This window comes from Populus euphratica, unplaced genomic scaffold (genome assembly GCF_000495115.2).
Source record: "Populus euphratica unplaced genomic scaffold, PopEup_1.0 scaffold32.1, whole genome shotgun sequence".
NCBI classification, from domain to species: domain Eukaryota; kingdom Viridiplantae; phylum Streptophyta; class Magnoliopsida; order Malpighiales; family Salicaceae; genus Populus; species Populus euphratica.
In genome coordinates, this window is record NW_011499861.1 from 2,020,011 (window position 1) to 2,036,392 (window position 16,382).

At 32.8% G+C, this 16,382-nt stretch overlaps 1 protein-coding gene and 1 pseudogene across 3 annotated transcripts; both read right to left on the reverse strand.

The window, feature by feature from the left end:
• Window positions 1–1,125: 1,125 nt before the first annotated feature.
• LOC105124944 ((+)-neomenthol dehydrogenase-like) overlaps window positions 1,126–16,382 on the reverse strand; it is a 22,122-nt pseudogene continuing 6,865 nt past the window's right edge.
• On the reverse strand, window positions 7,794–10,405 carry LOC105124896 ((+)-neomenthol dehydrogenase-like). Of its 3 annotated transcripts, none has more exons than XM_011025079.1 (5): window positions 9,898–10,387; window positions 9,566–9,829; window positions 9,397–9,474; window positions 8,951–9,127; window positions 7,794–8,504 (listed from the first exon to the last, which is right to left on the reverse strand). In XM_011025079.1, exons 1-5 carry the CDS (start codon window positions 10,066–10,068, stop codon window positions 8,124–8,126), a joined length of 1,071 nt encoding a protein of 356 aa, XP_011023381.1. In that variant the 5' UTR covers window positions 10,069–10,387; the 3' UTR covers window positions 7,794–8,123. The 3 variants fall into 3 exon arrangements, with proteins under 3 accessions (XP_011023381.1, XP_011023382.1, XP_011023383.1); XM_011025080.1 differs by having other exon boundaries at window positions 9,566–9,815; window positions 9,898–10,041; XM_011025081.1 differs by lacking the exon at window positions 7,794–8,504 and adding an exon at window positions 8,525–8,840 and having other exon boundaries at window positions 8,879–9,127; window positions 9,898–10,405.

A 16,382-nucleotide genomic window follows, 5' to 3' on the forward strand; every position in this document is an offset into this window, starting at 1 on the left:
TTCTAAAATTTGAAAGAAAAACATGTATATTTAATACTGAGTTAGTATCTTCTAATGTAAGTTTACAGCCTACATATTAAATGAAATAGTTGAAAAATATACAAGGATTCCACAAATAATTTTAAAATGATTCATGAATTTTTTTCATTATTTTTGAAAATTATTTTGGGGTTTTTTTTGGTAATGAATCAAAAATACAAAGGAGAAAAATACATAATTAAGGCAAAGATCATATTTACCAAACATGTCTTAATAGAAAAAAAATGGTTTTTTTTCTTACAAAATTATAAGGGGCCAACAAGGTTTTAGGGTCTTATAGGTTAGCCTAGCCATATAGTCTAAGCTTGGTAGGCTTGGGCCACAAACAAAATAAGAAAACCCAGATTTAATTTTAAACCAGATTTTACAAAATTAAAGGCATAAATATATATAAAATCATTGTTCCTGACCTTTTGATTTTGCGCCGGGGGGGGGGGGGGGATGAAGAACCAAAAATCAATTGTCAAGATTTCATTCTTTTTAAGCTTTTATAATCTTAAATTAATGATTAACAAACTTATACTTAAACGAATATGTAAGAACCAACAATTGATTAAAACCACGTGAACATTTCATGGATCCAAAACAATCTTAGATTATCAATGCACTTAGTGAACCCTTTCGTCATCTCATTTATATTTCTACAACCAAATTTGAATGCGGTGCCTACCCCGTTCAATTTACGGGGGAGTACTAAAGCAATATAATCAAACATGGCTTTAGACCCAGCTATTTTTGTTGTGTTATTAGTACTATTTCTATGATATTAGGGTCCACTATACAAAACTCATAGGATTAGTTGAATCAATCCCAATATATTTATATATACTTGTACAAATACAAATTGCTTATTTTGGAACATAATACAGGAAAGCAACATGCGATCTTAATCCATGACAGCTTCTTCCTTTTCTCTCTCTTATTCTATTATGAGTCTCCGAGGTAACTTGACAAAGAGAATTAAGATGTCACAAGGTTCTACATTAATCTTGTTGAAAGGAAAATGCATAGAACAAGTTGTTGTTCTATTCATTTTCCATTCAGCAAGGTTAATTTATCCAAGATCATAGTGAGGTTGTTTTGCATTCAGAAACAAGATAATTTATCCAGAATGAAAAAGAGGCCAGAAGGTCCTCCATCAGGAAGCAGCGCCAATTTCACAGGATACACTGCAGCTTCATCAACCGTTAAGGTGCTGGTGTTATTGCTCTTATCTGTTTTGACAAACCCTGGACAGATGCAATTAATGCAGAAATTGGGGTGCTTCTTGGCTAGAATCCTTGTGTGAGCATTCATGGCTGCTTTTGAGAGTACATAGGTTGAGAGTAGAGCTAGCCAGCCCTTGGTTTCTAAAGAATCCTCCTTTAAATCTTTCAGAAATACACTTAATAGTTCATCTATTCTCTCCTCTGTAAAGGTATGATCAACATCACTGAAAACTCCTCTAACCCATTCATTTGGTATATTCTGAAAAATGTTAAAAATAATGTTAGGTGAACATCTTTATGGATATTAACTTAAAGTTGAATCATCTGCTTTCAGCTTAGCTAACTCGTGAGTTAAAAGCAAATTAAAGAATTACCCTGGTCCTCCCTTTTCTTACCCCCACTACAAAAGATTTATTTTTACATGAGAGTTGCTTTAGTATTTTACCTTCAGCATTGACAAGATGGAAGAAACATTGACAATCCTCGGAGAGTCGAATAGCTAGAGGAGCGGAAGAAGAGCTTCAGCTGTTCTTTTAGAACCGTAGTAGTTTGTGTACAGGCGATCTTCTGCTAACTCATAATTTTGAATCCATACCTTCTTCCAAACATTCTGCAAATCGTTCTGAATAAAATAGAAACTCTTTATTCTTTAGAAACATTCTCCCGTAATTTGACTTCTTAATGTTAGGATGCTATCCTTGACTCAAACAAGAAAAAGGTACGGCATCCAGTTGAAATCTCCATACGCCTTCAGCCTTGTGTTGGCCATAATATAAACATCTGCAGTCTTTGTAAGATGGGGATTATTTTAAGACATGCCTATGTAACCATTTCTACTTTAATAATTCGTACTTGATGAAAAGAAATTAAAATATTATTCACTCCATGTAGGTGTTTCTAAGTTTAATTCTGCAAATAAACGTGGTTTTCATGTCCATTTCCAAACTCGTATTTAGTTTCGATTGAGATAAATCCTGAGGAAAGTACTTACTTCTGTACCAGTAATTTTTGAAGCTGCTGAAGCGTCCGAGTCTATTGTGGTTCCACGGATCGCTGCATTGTTCACCTGCATATGTTTCAAGCAGCCATCATGTCTTAGTTCTTCCACATTACAGAACTCAGCAATAAGAACAATTTATCAGTTTCGTTTGCACTATTTTCAAGAACCTTATATCCCTTGACCTTAGTAACTGTATAGTCATTTATTGATGTTTCAAGGATCATCAGTTATTAATATTCCATTCAGTATTTACTTGCAAAGAAAAATAACAATGGAAGTTGTTAGCATAGCAATTTTGAATTTTTTTTACTGAACCCTCTACTGCGACACCTTGCTGTCTAAACCCCTTCCTCTTTGAATGTGAGGTTAAAGAAATACGGAGGCAGGAAAATCAAGATGAAGAAAATTCCTAAACTTAACCAAACTTTTACTTTTCCATCTGGCAATTAATTAAACTTAGAAGATTTACGCTAAACTGACTTTAGCACCACAGGTTTTGTATAAATTGGCTTTCGGTCGTACCAAAATATCAAGTTTTCCATATTGAATTCTGATGAAATTTACAAGAGATGCAATAATTGCAGGATCCATTACATCAAGCAGATGAAAGACCACATGATCGGAGAGACGAGATTCGTTCAGTTTCTCAAAAGCTTCAAGACCTCTTGTTTCATCTGTAGCTGTTAGTACCACCATCACCCCCTTAGACGCCAACAATTTTACTATTCCTCAACCAAGTGTTGGGGATTTTGATTAGTGATGTTCTGATTATTGTTCATTGGAAGCTAAGCATACTAACACAATATTTAACGTGGTTTGGCAAATTATCTACATTCACAATAAAAGTCATTTGATTATACAGTGAGAGAATAAGATTTACAACAATAAAGAAAAAGGAATCATCCACTCTTTGCAATTCTCAATCCCACTCTTCTCTCTTTTATAATGTCACTGTGGCAGCCCACTCTCTCCTATATTTCTCATATTTTTGGCTCTACACACTATTTCTTTGCTCTAAAAAATTAAGCCTCTTTTATAGGTTCAATAGTAAGCTTCTCCGACATATTTATCAACATTGATGGGACAAGAAAGCCATAAAACATGGCACTAGTTATGCCATAAAATAAGCTTCAACTTTATACCAAGTGGGTGATGAGTTGTTCCATACTTGTACAAAGTTGAAGTGGGGTATTTGTTACAAAGTGGTAATTTCCTAATAATCACCCTCTTTATCATTTGTGTGGGCAATTTTCCTCTTGTTTCTTCAGCACAAACTTGCATTCTATAGCTTTTCCAAGCTTACCATTCTGAGAGCATCTTCGATCAAGTTTACAGGTACTTGCCAAATTTTTCAATCGTTAGAGTCATCAAAGCATACCCTTACTCACACCAAAGGGTCACTTCAACCAGATAGTCTCCTACATTACATCTGAAGAGTGTTAACGCTTGTCTCTAAAACCCAACATTCCCCTTCAAGCATATCAACCATGCTCGGTCTAGAATGAATTTTTCAAGCCTCACACCAAGGCTTATAACACCCCCTCAAACGAAAATTTCTATTTCTAAGTGCGACAATCATTATTTGAGTATCTCAATATGACCACAAGCTCACTACTCTTTTAAGAGTCTACTCATACAGAAGTTGTGTCTGCCCTTTGTTCTACTATAAGAACTACACTTTATTTCTCCATGAGTCTCCCACCCTTAGTTCTAAAAATTCAGGTAGCTCTCCACCTTTAACCATGAAGGCAACCCATTAAAGGTTGATCAATATCTATCTTCATACTCTGAGTATTACAATGTTATTACTGAGCTCACCACCTTGAAAAGAGTTAACTTGTTTTAGGAACCTGAGCATATGCACTTTTAAGTACTAATCACCGTGTCTTAATGCTCTACAAGTCATCCATTTATTGTCCAAGACAAATGTCTTCTAGCTTATTGATCTTTAGCAAGGGGCAATATCCATCAAAGTCAATTCAGCATTTGTCTCCACACTCATCATAGCCACTTCATTAACTATACATCTGTCCACTCATATCTAGCCATCACATCGGCTCTGGGCGTTCTGAACTTGGGCTCAAATCATGGCTCTCACACCTTCTATAAGGTGTTTTTGCATGTTGTCATGAGACGGTCTAAACTTGGGCTTATATCGTGGCCCATACACCTTCTCTCCAAGGTGTCTTCGCCTTTCATAGACGGTTGCATCGTCCTTCAGCTGGGATGCTTCAAAGTGGCTCCAAGATTCTCTATCACCATATGGACTATGGAAGAGATCATTCAGCTGGGATGCTTCAAAGTGGCTCCAAGATTCTCTATCACCATATGGACTATGGAAGAGATCATTGTCACTAATTATATAGAAAGAGAAAGTTTTCATACACTTGTTATAATCTTCCATCTTATTTTATATATTTGGAGCTTCTACATCTTTCTACTTGATAGCTCCACCCACACCAACTCTCTTTTGGTGTCTTCATCTTTTATAGACGATTGCCTTTTATTACAAACATTTGCACCCCTTTAATTAGACGCCTCTGCAACAACTCATCTTTCCATCCCTGTATGCATTAAAAAGGTCCCTGCCTATTATCTTTCATTAAGAGCACAACAGACTTCCTGTTGTACATCCTTCACACAATCTCTACTCTAAGCTTCATCTAGGAACTCTTCTTTTCCTTACACTTGTCGTTTCATTACAATAACTCATTGGATCCTATGGGTACTCCTGCACAATCTCTGTATGCCCTAATGTAATTTTTATTCTCCAGATTTGTCCCTATTCTTTGCTTTTATGTATGACAATAGCTCATCATATCACAACACCTATCCAAGTCAAAATAAGGTGTCAATCTTCATCCTCTTGTTATATTTCTCTTCCATCACCAGGGTCTTCATTAATTCTCCCCTTGAGAAATTACAATCATTAAATCTAATTTTTTTTAAGAAATCATCACTCTATCAGATTCATGAATATACAGAACCTAACTGTTCCTTTATGTCATCATTTTGCTAGTCTTCAACAGTTTCATTACAAACTATTACATATATAAAAATAATACCGTATGAATAATCCTTCAACTAAGCAAGTTTCCAGGAAAAATTGGAGAGGTCATACTGGTCCCGCTTAAAACTCAATCTCCTAGACATAACTTCTTAGGTCATATCTATCAATCGTATTGTCTTTTCATATATACAACCATTTGCTAGTTTTGTTACGGCTTATTGTCTTTCCATATATACAACCATTTGTTAGTTTTGTTACGGTTTTCCTTTATAATTGATATGGAATATTTTGGTTTTATACATGATTTGTCAATATCTGACGAGACTGCTAGTATTTAGATCTGTCAAGATTGGTCTTTATTAATTTTCACTCTCCACCTTAAATCATCCACATGATTGGGAGTCTAGAGTATCCCAATTTTGCCTTTTTTCAAGATAATTAAAAAATACCTCCACTTAGTAGTTCCACACATTTAATTGGGCAAACATGTGTGATTTTTATTTCTTCATCTCCATCGACCATCATGATGACCTTCAGATGTCTCCTGATTGGGCAATCTTTTTTGTTAATTCATACCATTTTCGATCCAAATCTTAATAATCAAACTATACCATTGCATCCGGAACGATTAAATTAACTAAAAACAAGTCTAAAATCATCCAAATTGCATTTCAGACTGCTAAGATTTGATCAAAATAATTCTAGCTTGATGAGTGGCCTAGATTCAATCTCAAATCCGATTGTACATAGGATTAGCCACACTAAATCCTATACCTCAGCTCACAGCTAGGCTCCAACTCGACTAACAGCTCGGCTTAGCTCGCGGCTGATAACGTGGCATGTGGACCTACTATGCTGATGTGTTAGCTAACTAGGCACTGACTTGGCATGCCAACTATGCATGTTGATGTCATCTTTATCTGGGTAAGTCAGCCAATCCAGGCGAAGAAGACGCGTGGGGTGCATGGGTAGTCTCCTTGCTAGCCATGTGGGTGCGTGTAGACATGTCCCACATCAGAAGTTTTCACCGTTTTCACCATTGTGCTCGTCTCTTCCTCCTCTACACGGTGGTATAGTCAAAACGCAATTTTGAAAACTTCTATTTTTGAGTAAAAATCAAACACCGCTTTAAACCATATGCTCTAATACCAATTGTTAGGAATTCTAAATGGTAATGTTTTGATTATTGCCTATTGGAGGCTAAGCACACTGATACAATATTTAACGTGGTTCAACAGATTGTTTACATCCACGGGAGAAGCCATTTAATTATATAGAAAGAGAACGAGATCTACAACAATAGAAAAGGAGAAATTATCCACTATTTGCAACTCTCAATCTCACTCTTTTCTCTCTTTTGTAGTGTTGCTCTTGGTAGCCCACTCTCTCCTATATTTCTCACATCTTTGGCTCTACACACACTCTATCTCTTTGCTCTTCAAAATTATACCTCTTTTATAGACTTCAATGGTAAGCTTCTCCAGCACATTTATCAACATTGATGGGACCAAAAAGCCATAAAATATGACACCAATTATGCTATAAAATAAGCTTCCACTTTGTACCAAGTGAGTGATGAGTTGGTCCACACTTCTACAAAATTGAAGTGGGATATTTGCCACAAAATAGCAATTTCCTAATAGCAAGCCCCTTGTTTGCTCTTGGAACAACTGCATACCTAGCAAAAGAATTTTCCCAAAAAAAAAAACTGTGGTCAGCAAAGAGAGATTAACGTCATCAGAAGCCATGGAGGAAGTGTTGGAAATACAAGTAATGATTCTGACCTCTTTGTTGATTCTTCCATAGATGACGAGGTACTGAAATATGAGCATTACAAATTCATTTTTATTTGGTTTTGTGGTTAGCTTCATATCACAGCAGTATATTCTTGACACTCTAGTGGGAGGACTGAGGATAGGTCAGCTTTGTTTCTTCTTTCTTGTCCTGCCTATTTCGCCGAGTTCCATATCTTGAAAACCTAACACAGCATAGCAATAATCTGCTGATGCATTAAGCTGTCTGTCTTGCGCGCACATATATTTATATATATTGATTTCATTGATTGTTACGTCTTTAAACTACTGAAAATTAAAGATAAATAAATAAAACAACTATCCGGCACCATTCACATAGATCAACATAAAATTCTATTTCCATCATTAACAGATTCCGAATCCTCAATTCTCAGATATACAAATCAAAACAAGACGAAGATGAAGACAGAGTGTGAGCATTTTACAATAGGCAATTTATATAAATCCAAATCTCATCATAATACGTTAAGTTACTTCCAATCATGCTCGTTACAATCGAATCAAAGAAACCGATTAATTGGCATATTGAAATTTGTTTGGGTAAGCATCAGGACAGCACCATTTTCTCCTCACGTGCAATACCTCTTTTCAATGCGCGAGTAGTTCTTGATCATGCAAATAGGATAACAGGGATAGGGAAAATGCTTGGATGATCCTTAGAATTTAATTAAGGTTAGCTTGATGTGAAAATACACAATAAAGGACGCTGCTTATCGGATATCATTCATATGGATAGATTTAGCTCAAACCTGAGTTTAATCCAATAATACATACTGTTGTAAAATTACTTAATCCATCAGAATCATCTACTCATAGTCAAATGTGAGCTGGTGCTTAGTATTCCAGGATTTCATAATTGGAGCATTGCCAGAATTGTATTCCTCAGGACATGAATCTGTTTCAATAAATAACAGGAAGATAAACTGCAACTTCTCACACATCTAGACAATATCTTTCAGTTTAACCTGTCTGGGATGAGAATACATAGACGAGAAAATTTTCAAAACCTTGTAGCCGTTCTCTACATCATGATTATCATGTTTGATTTTCATTCAAAAGCACGGTAGCATTTGTTTCTGATAAAAGAAACAACCAGAAGGCCCACCATCAGGCAGCAATGCCAATCTTACAGCATTTTCGGCTCCTTCGGCAGCGGTGAAGGGGCCGGTGTTGGTAGTTATGTCAGTTTTGCAATAGCCAGGGCAGAGACAATTGACGCGGAAGCTTGGATACTTCTTGGCCAGAATCCTTGTATAGGCACTCATGGTAGCTTTTGCAACAATATAGGCAGACAGATAAGTTGGCCAGCCTTTGGATCCCAACAGATCTTCTTTAAAATCTTTAAGAAACTCGTTCACAACCTCGTCTAGCCTATCTTCATTGAGATTTTCAACATCATTCAACAATCCTTTGGCCCATTCGTTGGGTATGTTCTAAGCCACATAACATGAAAAAAAAAAACTTTGGTAAGACTGCTTATAGAAATGCTGCAAGTACTAGTCCGAGCTGAATGAAACACAAATTCAGAGGATAATAAATACAAGACTATTCCTGTAATGCTAACTGTTAAGAGCTAACACAGGAAATGGATTTGCATTTGCGGAACAATGTGTACATGAAAGTACCAAGCAGGGGAGAATATGACAAACAGAGATTATAGGAAAAATCATGTTTTCTAGGAGTTTTAATCTTGGACATTACCATAAAGAAAGTACGATAATTCAGAATAAGAAAGCATATAAAGGTTACCAGACTAGAAGTCAAATTTGGGTTTCCTTGAAGAGGAAAAATAACTCGGCCGAATTTCAAGATAAGACAACTGCTAGTTTCAATCTGGACCAAAATACCAAGACTCCATTCTTGAAAGACAGTCGTGTACCTTTAAGAGCCCCAGCAGCGAAGAGACATTTACAATTCTCGGTGAATCAGACAGCTGTAGGAGGGGCGCAAGTGCTTCGGCCATTCCTCTTGCACCATAGTAGTTTGTCTTCACACATTGTTCTGCCATCTCATAGTTTTGGGTTCCAATTTCAGCCCACACTTGCTCCCCAGATGGCTGCATTTGAACAAGAGAATTTTAGACCCTCTGCAACACTTCATAGACCATATCCACGGGAACAAATGAAAATCTACTTAATTTACTTCTCAAAATAACCTCAATATCCGTTAAATGATGATTACAAGCAATAATTAGTCCCATTGCCTGATTCCTGGTCTATCAAAGGGTTACGTAAATATAGATAGCCCAGGCAATGATCTTCCGAGTGATTAGTCTATCTATGACTTGTGTCCTTCTCTCGTACTCATTACAGTATAAAGACTTACAAATTCACCAGCTTCTTCAAAGGCTCTTTGAAAAGCATCTGCCTCTAGGGCAACTCCACTAATCCCAGCGTTGTTCACCTGCACAAGGTTACAAGATTTTCAAGAAACTATCAGATAAACATAAATAAACAAATAGAAGGATTAGCCCAAGCAATTCATTATTTCATACCAAGATGTCAAGTTTTCCAAAATTATTTTTCACAAATTCAGCAAGGGAAACAATGCTATCAGGGTCAACCGCATCAAGTTGATGGTAAATCACAAGGTCATCAGAGATGCCACAATCTTTCAGCTTTTGTACAGCTTCAAGACCCCTTTTTTCATCCCTGGCTGTCAACACCACCAAAATCCCATTAGAAGCCAACTGCCTGCATATTTCATATCCAATCCCCTTGTTTGCTCCTGTCACAACTGCATACCTGAGACAGAAATACTTGAAGAACGTAATGATTCTCTTAACAACTCTTCAAGGAAAAAAAAGATGAAAGAGCGTATAGCTACCTCTTTGTTGCAAGACTGGTGGACTCTTGAGCCATGGCTGATGGTGTGAAAGATGATATCGGATGAATCTAGAAAGAAAGCAGGAGTTAATGGCTTTCTTACTAAATAGAATCGATTCTTATATTCGGCACTATCCCATGTGCCAGGCCCAAATAGGCAAGGGAAAAACATCAGCCGAAGAAGGTGCCAAAATCAAACTTCTTTCTAGAAAAAATATAAAATAAACTTGATTTCTTTGTCATTCAAATTAAAAAGAAACAACATATCTAAAGGTGATTTTCTACGAATTTATTTAGGCCGCAATGGTTGATTCAACATCATTATAGCAATAGCTGGCCAGGAAGACGACAAGTAAATGATGTGTTGATGAATTTGATGAAAGCAGGCTGTGGTTCATTTCGAAGTCCTACAAGAACAAGCATGCTTAGTTGTTTTTATGTGATGCCTCTGCGTGGCTGTCGCTCGCTTACGAGCGGAAGAGGAATATTGTTGCCCGCTGGTGCCGTATTATTCATCTGCATAGATTATGACAAATCATTCTCGCACATGAAAAAACTGAAAATATGTTTTATGCAATATAAATACTTATCTCATTGCATTTTAATTATTGCAAGAAAGCGTTTCCTTCACGCAAGAAGCACTGAAATTAAAAAAATAATTAAAAAGGAACCCTTTTTTATTGTTTTTTATTTATTTGTATATCTTTTGTGCTATCAAGTATGTCCTTTCGTGCACCCACGGCATTAGCCTAGCGGTGGCAGGAGTATTTACTCCTTCCACTGCCACAGGTTTGATCTTTGGAGTTGCATGTCTGTCAGTCCCACGCTGCCTTACTTGCCAGATGGGTTTGCAGGGTATTCAGTGGGTCGTGGAGATTAGTCGTGGTGCGCGCAAGCTGGCCCGGACACCCCACGTAAATCAAAAAAAAATATGTCCCTTCATGATCCAAAATTGGTCATGCATTGACATATATAAAGTTTTTTATTAAATACATATATCTTTAAGAAGGTCAATTATAAAAAGAAAACAAGAAAAAGGAGAGATTATAGTTGACGGGATGGTGGACGTCTCTTTCCTTCTTTTAGGAAAGTTGTTTTATAAGGAGGTTGATTTCTTGAGTCTCTATAATAATAGTTTCTAAGCCAGCATTACATTATTGACTAGATCAAAAAACTTTTGAATGTAAAGACAAATATATTGATGTGTGTGAGATTTATTTAGTATTATTATTAAATTTATTTTAGTATTTTAATTTTAAAACTTGATGATTTATTTTTTATCTAGCTTAAATTTAAAATTAAATTATATAGAAAATATTTTGACATGAGTTCGTTAATTTAACAAATTAAAATGTAACATAAACATCGAAAGTAAAAGGCATAGTTTGGCTTTTAAAAAAATTTAAAATGATATTTTTTTAATAATAAAATAACAACATATTGAAGCGACTTGGGTTTCATAACTTAACTCATTAAATCAGTGACTTAAGTTATGAATTTTACTAGATTAAATGCGTTATTTAAAATAAGTTATGAATTTTACTAGATTAAATGCATTATTTTTTAAAAAATAATTTTTACTTAATTTTATCATGAAAAAACTATATACTTGCAAAATCAAATACAAATCAAATATGATGATGTTTATTTAAAATTGTGATAATTTTATGGAAAGCAAACTCCAAATAAATTATAAAAGCAAAATCAATTAATTACTAGATTTAATGCGTTGTTTTTTAAAAATATTTTAAATTTAATTATAAAATAAAAAAACTATACGCTCGCAAAATTAAGTATAAATCAAATATTAAAATATATATTTAAGATTGTGATAACTTCATAGAAAAAAGTAAAATAAATTATGAAAATTTAAAATTAATTAAATAATAAAGTTAAAAAACCAATTAAAAAAACTCAATACAAACTCTACTATTTGGTTTATATAAAAAAATACAATGAAAGGAAAAGGAAAGGGAGGAAAAAAGGTACCTTGCTTCATTGTTTATACAAAAACAAGTGAATTTTACCCCAACTAAATTAATTTTAATGTATAATATAATCCTTCAGTATAACTACTCATTCAATGTAAAATAGTTTTTGTGAATTAATTTGTTTAAAATCCTTTCTTGGAAAGAGATTTAACCTTCTTGTAAAATATATTATTTTAAAGAGATTAAAAAAGTAAAATATTTCATTTTTTTTTATGTAAATAAAAAATATTTAAAAATAATTTGATATATATGAAAAATAAATGTTAAAAAAAAAAGTAATTAGTTATAGGTCCATGAATCAGTGACCTAACTAATATTCTAAAATATTTTTATCTCTTGAACACTGTAAATCATTTTCTCTTATTTTTATTTTATCTTTTATTGTAAAATATTTCAATGGACCAAAACTGCTATACATATCAAATCCAAAACAGACAAAAATAGTTTAGAGTCTTCTAGAAAGAAAACAATGGACCAAAACTGCTATACATATCAAACCCAAAACAGACAAAAATAGTTTAGAGTCACATACTTCCGGAAATATAGGGCTGATCTCATACGTGTCACGAGTACATGTCTAGAAATGATAACAACGCGCTTAAAAATGGCAACTTGGGTTGCTAAGGCTATTAGAAAAGCTCACTTTCCAATTAATTGGGCCTGTAAGCTACTGGATCTCAATAACCCTCCTAGGCCCTAGCAGTAGACTGCTCTGAAATTGCAGGTGAACGGGCTGAAAGTCTATTTTAGGCCTCTTTGCTTTTAAATTTTTCCTGCAATCATCTTCTTTTAGTCTTGATTTCCTCCTCCTCTCAATTAATTTTTTTGTGATTATTTACTCTGATAATATGATCAAAAAAATTTTGAAGTATTTTTTTATTAAAAATATATTAAATTGATGTTTTTCCAATGTTTAGTTTTTATGATTTTGAAATTTTATATTAAAATCATAAAAAATAAATTGGAAAACCAAAGAAAAATACTTTTTAAAAAATCATTTTTATTTTTTAAAAATAAAAATAACCTTTAAAAACAATATTTAATTGATAAAGGAAAAAAAGGGGCGGCTTATGAAAATTTCAACCATGTTTCCTCTTTTTCATTGTTGAAGAATTTTCTAATTTGATTGCTAATTTTTTTTTAATTTTATCTTTAAATAATGTGTTTAATAGGATTTGGGGCTAATTTTTTTTTTGATTAATTTCTTATGATATTCTCACGGTCTATAAAAATATTTCTATATTAGATCAATATTTGATTTGGCACAATAGAATTCAATTTTATTGTTAAAAAATTAAAACTTAAAGTACCAAAATTAACAATGAAATAAAAAACCTCTTTTAAATTTATTTTATTGTGCATGAGGCGTGGATTTGTAAAAATTAGTTCCTAATTGATTTTTTTTATTTTTGTACATTTAGTTTTAGAATTTTTAGTAAATTTCATAAGAAATTAATCAATAAATTGTATATCTTGGTATCAATAAATTTCATTTGACAAAAAGATTTCTATTGGAGTGATTTCAACACTTTTTGTTGGGAAAATATAAATGGAAACTTAAGAGATTTTTTAATTTGATTTAATTTTCTAATTTATTGACCCTTGGTTGGGTTGAAGTTAAGAATGGATTTGTCAAGATTTATATAATATGTATTAGATGTTTTATTGTAAGAAAAAGGGATGGAAGTGGGTTTTTTAGGTGAAGTTAACATTTTAGTTATCTTAAGTGATTGAAAATTATACTAGTAAATAATATATTATCTACCACTGTAAATAATGTTTGGTTCAATTGTTTTTAAAGTGGTGAATGATATAATTAAAAAAAAAAATTGTTAGGCAAGTAAATTTGACAACTCAAAAGAATCTTGCTTTTCTTTATTATGGGCCTATAATGTTTGCCCCTAGGTGTAGGCAACTAAACTCTTTTTGTTAAGTTTTTCCGTGGAGTTTTTAAGAATTTTTTTTCTATTATTTTAATTAAATTTCATTAATTTAATTCTTTACTTAGTATTCAATTATATCATGATAGTGTTTTTATAATATTTGAAAGCATTCTTTTTGTACTATCTTTTATGATTTTTTTTTCTTAATTTTTTATTGCTTTTCAATGCATATTTGTTATTATTATTATTATTATTTTATTAAATAAAAATAAACTATAAAAAATAGATTTATTAAACCCAACAAGGTTTAGGATCCAAATTATAGTTTAGTAAATCAACTCAAATTGAGTTGGATCAATTTAATAGATTTATTAAACCCAACAAGGTTTAGGGTCCAAATTATAGTTTAGTAGATCAACTTAAATTGAGTTGGATCAATTTAAAACATGTTGTCTTAATATATTTTTAAAAAAATTCAAACTTGTTGAAGAAGTTATTTTAAGATAACTTCAATATGGTTCCATTTTTAAACTCAGACAAGATAAGAGGTTTTGTTAGGGTCCTTGGGTTGAACCATTAGATTAGGTTTATTAACATCGCCAAGGAAGCCTTTCATGATGATAAAATATGAGTAGTGTATTTTTCTTGTATTTTGAATTCATTCACATTTAATTTATTAATTAAGATATTGTTTTTTAATTAAAAATTGTTATGATTATGATAAGATGTTGTCTGAAAATAAATTTTAATTAAAAATTATTATGATTATAATTATGATAAAATGTGAATAATGTATTACAAGGGATTCATGACCCTTGTAATGTTTGATGGCTGCTACAGAATTAAACAAGAGAGAGATATAATAAGTTTCGGCACTCACTCTCTCTTAGAATTGCTACAGATGCATACTTCCTAATAATTTAGATCTCGCTACTAATAGTTTGACTTGCTTTAACAATAGAGAACCACTAACGGTCATGAAATCATATTTTATTATTTTTATTTATTTAATAAAAATTAAATATATTTTATAAATTTTAAATCCAAATAACTTTCATTTAAAAGAATTTGTTAAAAACTAATATGAATTATATTTTAAAACTTTACCTAATAATTAAAATTTTAAAATTAAATTGATTATTTAACAACTTCAACTTCAAAGAAACAACAATCCAAGGCAAATACTTATCTTATCAAACCATGGAGGTATAAAACCAATAATCGATTGTCAAGATTTCATTCCTTTTAAGCCTTTATAATTTTACATTAATGACCAACAAACTTCCAACAATTAATTAAAACCACATGAAAATTTCATGGACCCAAAACAATCTTAGATTATCAATGCACTCAATGAACCTCTCTTGTTATCTCATTTTATATTTCTATAACCAAATTTGAATGCGGTGGCTACCTCGTTCAATTTACAGGGGAGTCTTCTAGCAATATAATCAAACATAGCTCTAGACCCTGCTATTTCTTGTGTTAATAGTACTATTTTTATGATATTAGGATCCACTGTACAAAACTCATAGGACTAGTGGAATCAATCCCAATATATTTATACATACTTGTACATATTGATTATTTTGGAACATAATACAGGACAGCAACATGCGATTATAATCCATGACAACTTCTTCCTTTTCTCTCGAGCTAATTCCCTCTCTTATTCTATTACGAGTCTCCGAGGTAACTTGACAAAGAGAATTAGCATGTCACAAGTTTCTACATTAATCTTGCTGGAAGGAAAGTATACATAATCTCAAATAATAATATAAATTATATTCTATGATTTTATTTAATAATTTAAGTTATTAAATTGGGATTGTTTTTTAATATAGTATTAGAGTCTTGATAACCAATCAGTCACAAATTCGAATCTCATTATTTTTATTTATTTAATAAAAATTAAACACAACATAACATGAGCTTATATAAATTTCAATTTTAAACAACTTTCAATTAAAAAAATATATTAAATTATATACTTATTTTTTTATTCATCATCCAGCAAGGTTATTTATCCAAGATCATAATGGGGTTGTTTTGCAATAAAAAACAAGATAATTTATCCTAAAAAAAAAGGCCAGAAGGTCCTCCATTAGGAAGCAGCGCCAATTTCACAAGATAATTTATCCTGAATGAAAAAGAGGCCATAAGGTCCTTTATTGGAAAGTCACGCTAATTTCACAGGATACACTGCAGCTTCATCAACCGATAAGGTGCCTGTGTTATTGCTCGTATTTGTTTTGACAAACCCTGTGTTATGTGTGGACACAAATGGTTGGTGGCAGTTATGGTTGGTGGCAACCATGCTTAACATGGTAAGAGTCAATTGGTGGGTACCTAACCAAAGAAAATGTTGCCCACCATTGTTGACCAAAGGAAGAAGATTCTCTCCCACATCAGCTATAAATAGAGAGTGTCATTGATAGCTGATCACCACAAAATAGAGAGAAACACATAGAGAGCTTTGAGAGAGAGTTAAGTTGAGTAGAGAAGTTTTTTCTCCTCCTCCTTGTTTTGTTGTTTGTATTGCTTTTGAGCTTGATTAATACAAACCAGAAGCTCCGTGGAGTAGGCAAGTTGTCGAGCCACGTAAATTAATA

Excerpts from the sequence above, each read along its gene's own strand:
- LOC105124896 (XM_011025079.1), bottom strand. The coding sequence starts at position 10,068 with ATGTTTTTCCCTTGCCTATTTGGGCCTGGCACATGGGATAGTGCCGAA. Across the intron at positions 9,830-9,897 it reads ACCAGTCTTGCAACAAAGAG|TATTTCTGTCTCAGGTATGC; the intron begins GTAGCTATACGC and ends ACGTTCTTCAAG. Across the intron at positions 8,505-8,950 it reads CGCTGCTGGGGCTCTTAAAG|AACATACCCAACGAATGGGC; the intron begins GTACACGACTGT and ends TATGTGGCTTAG.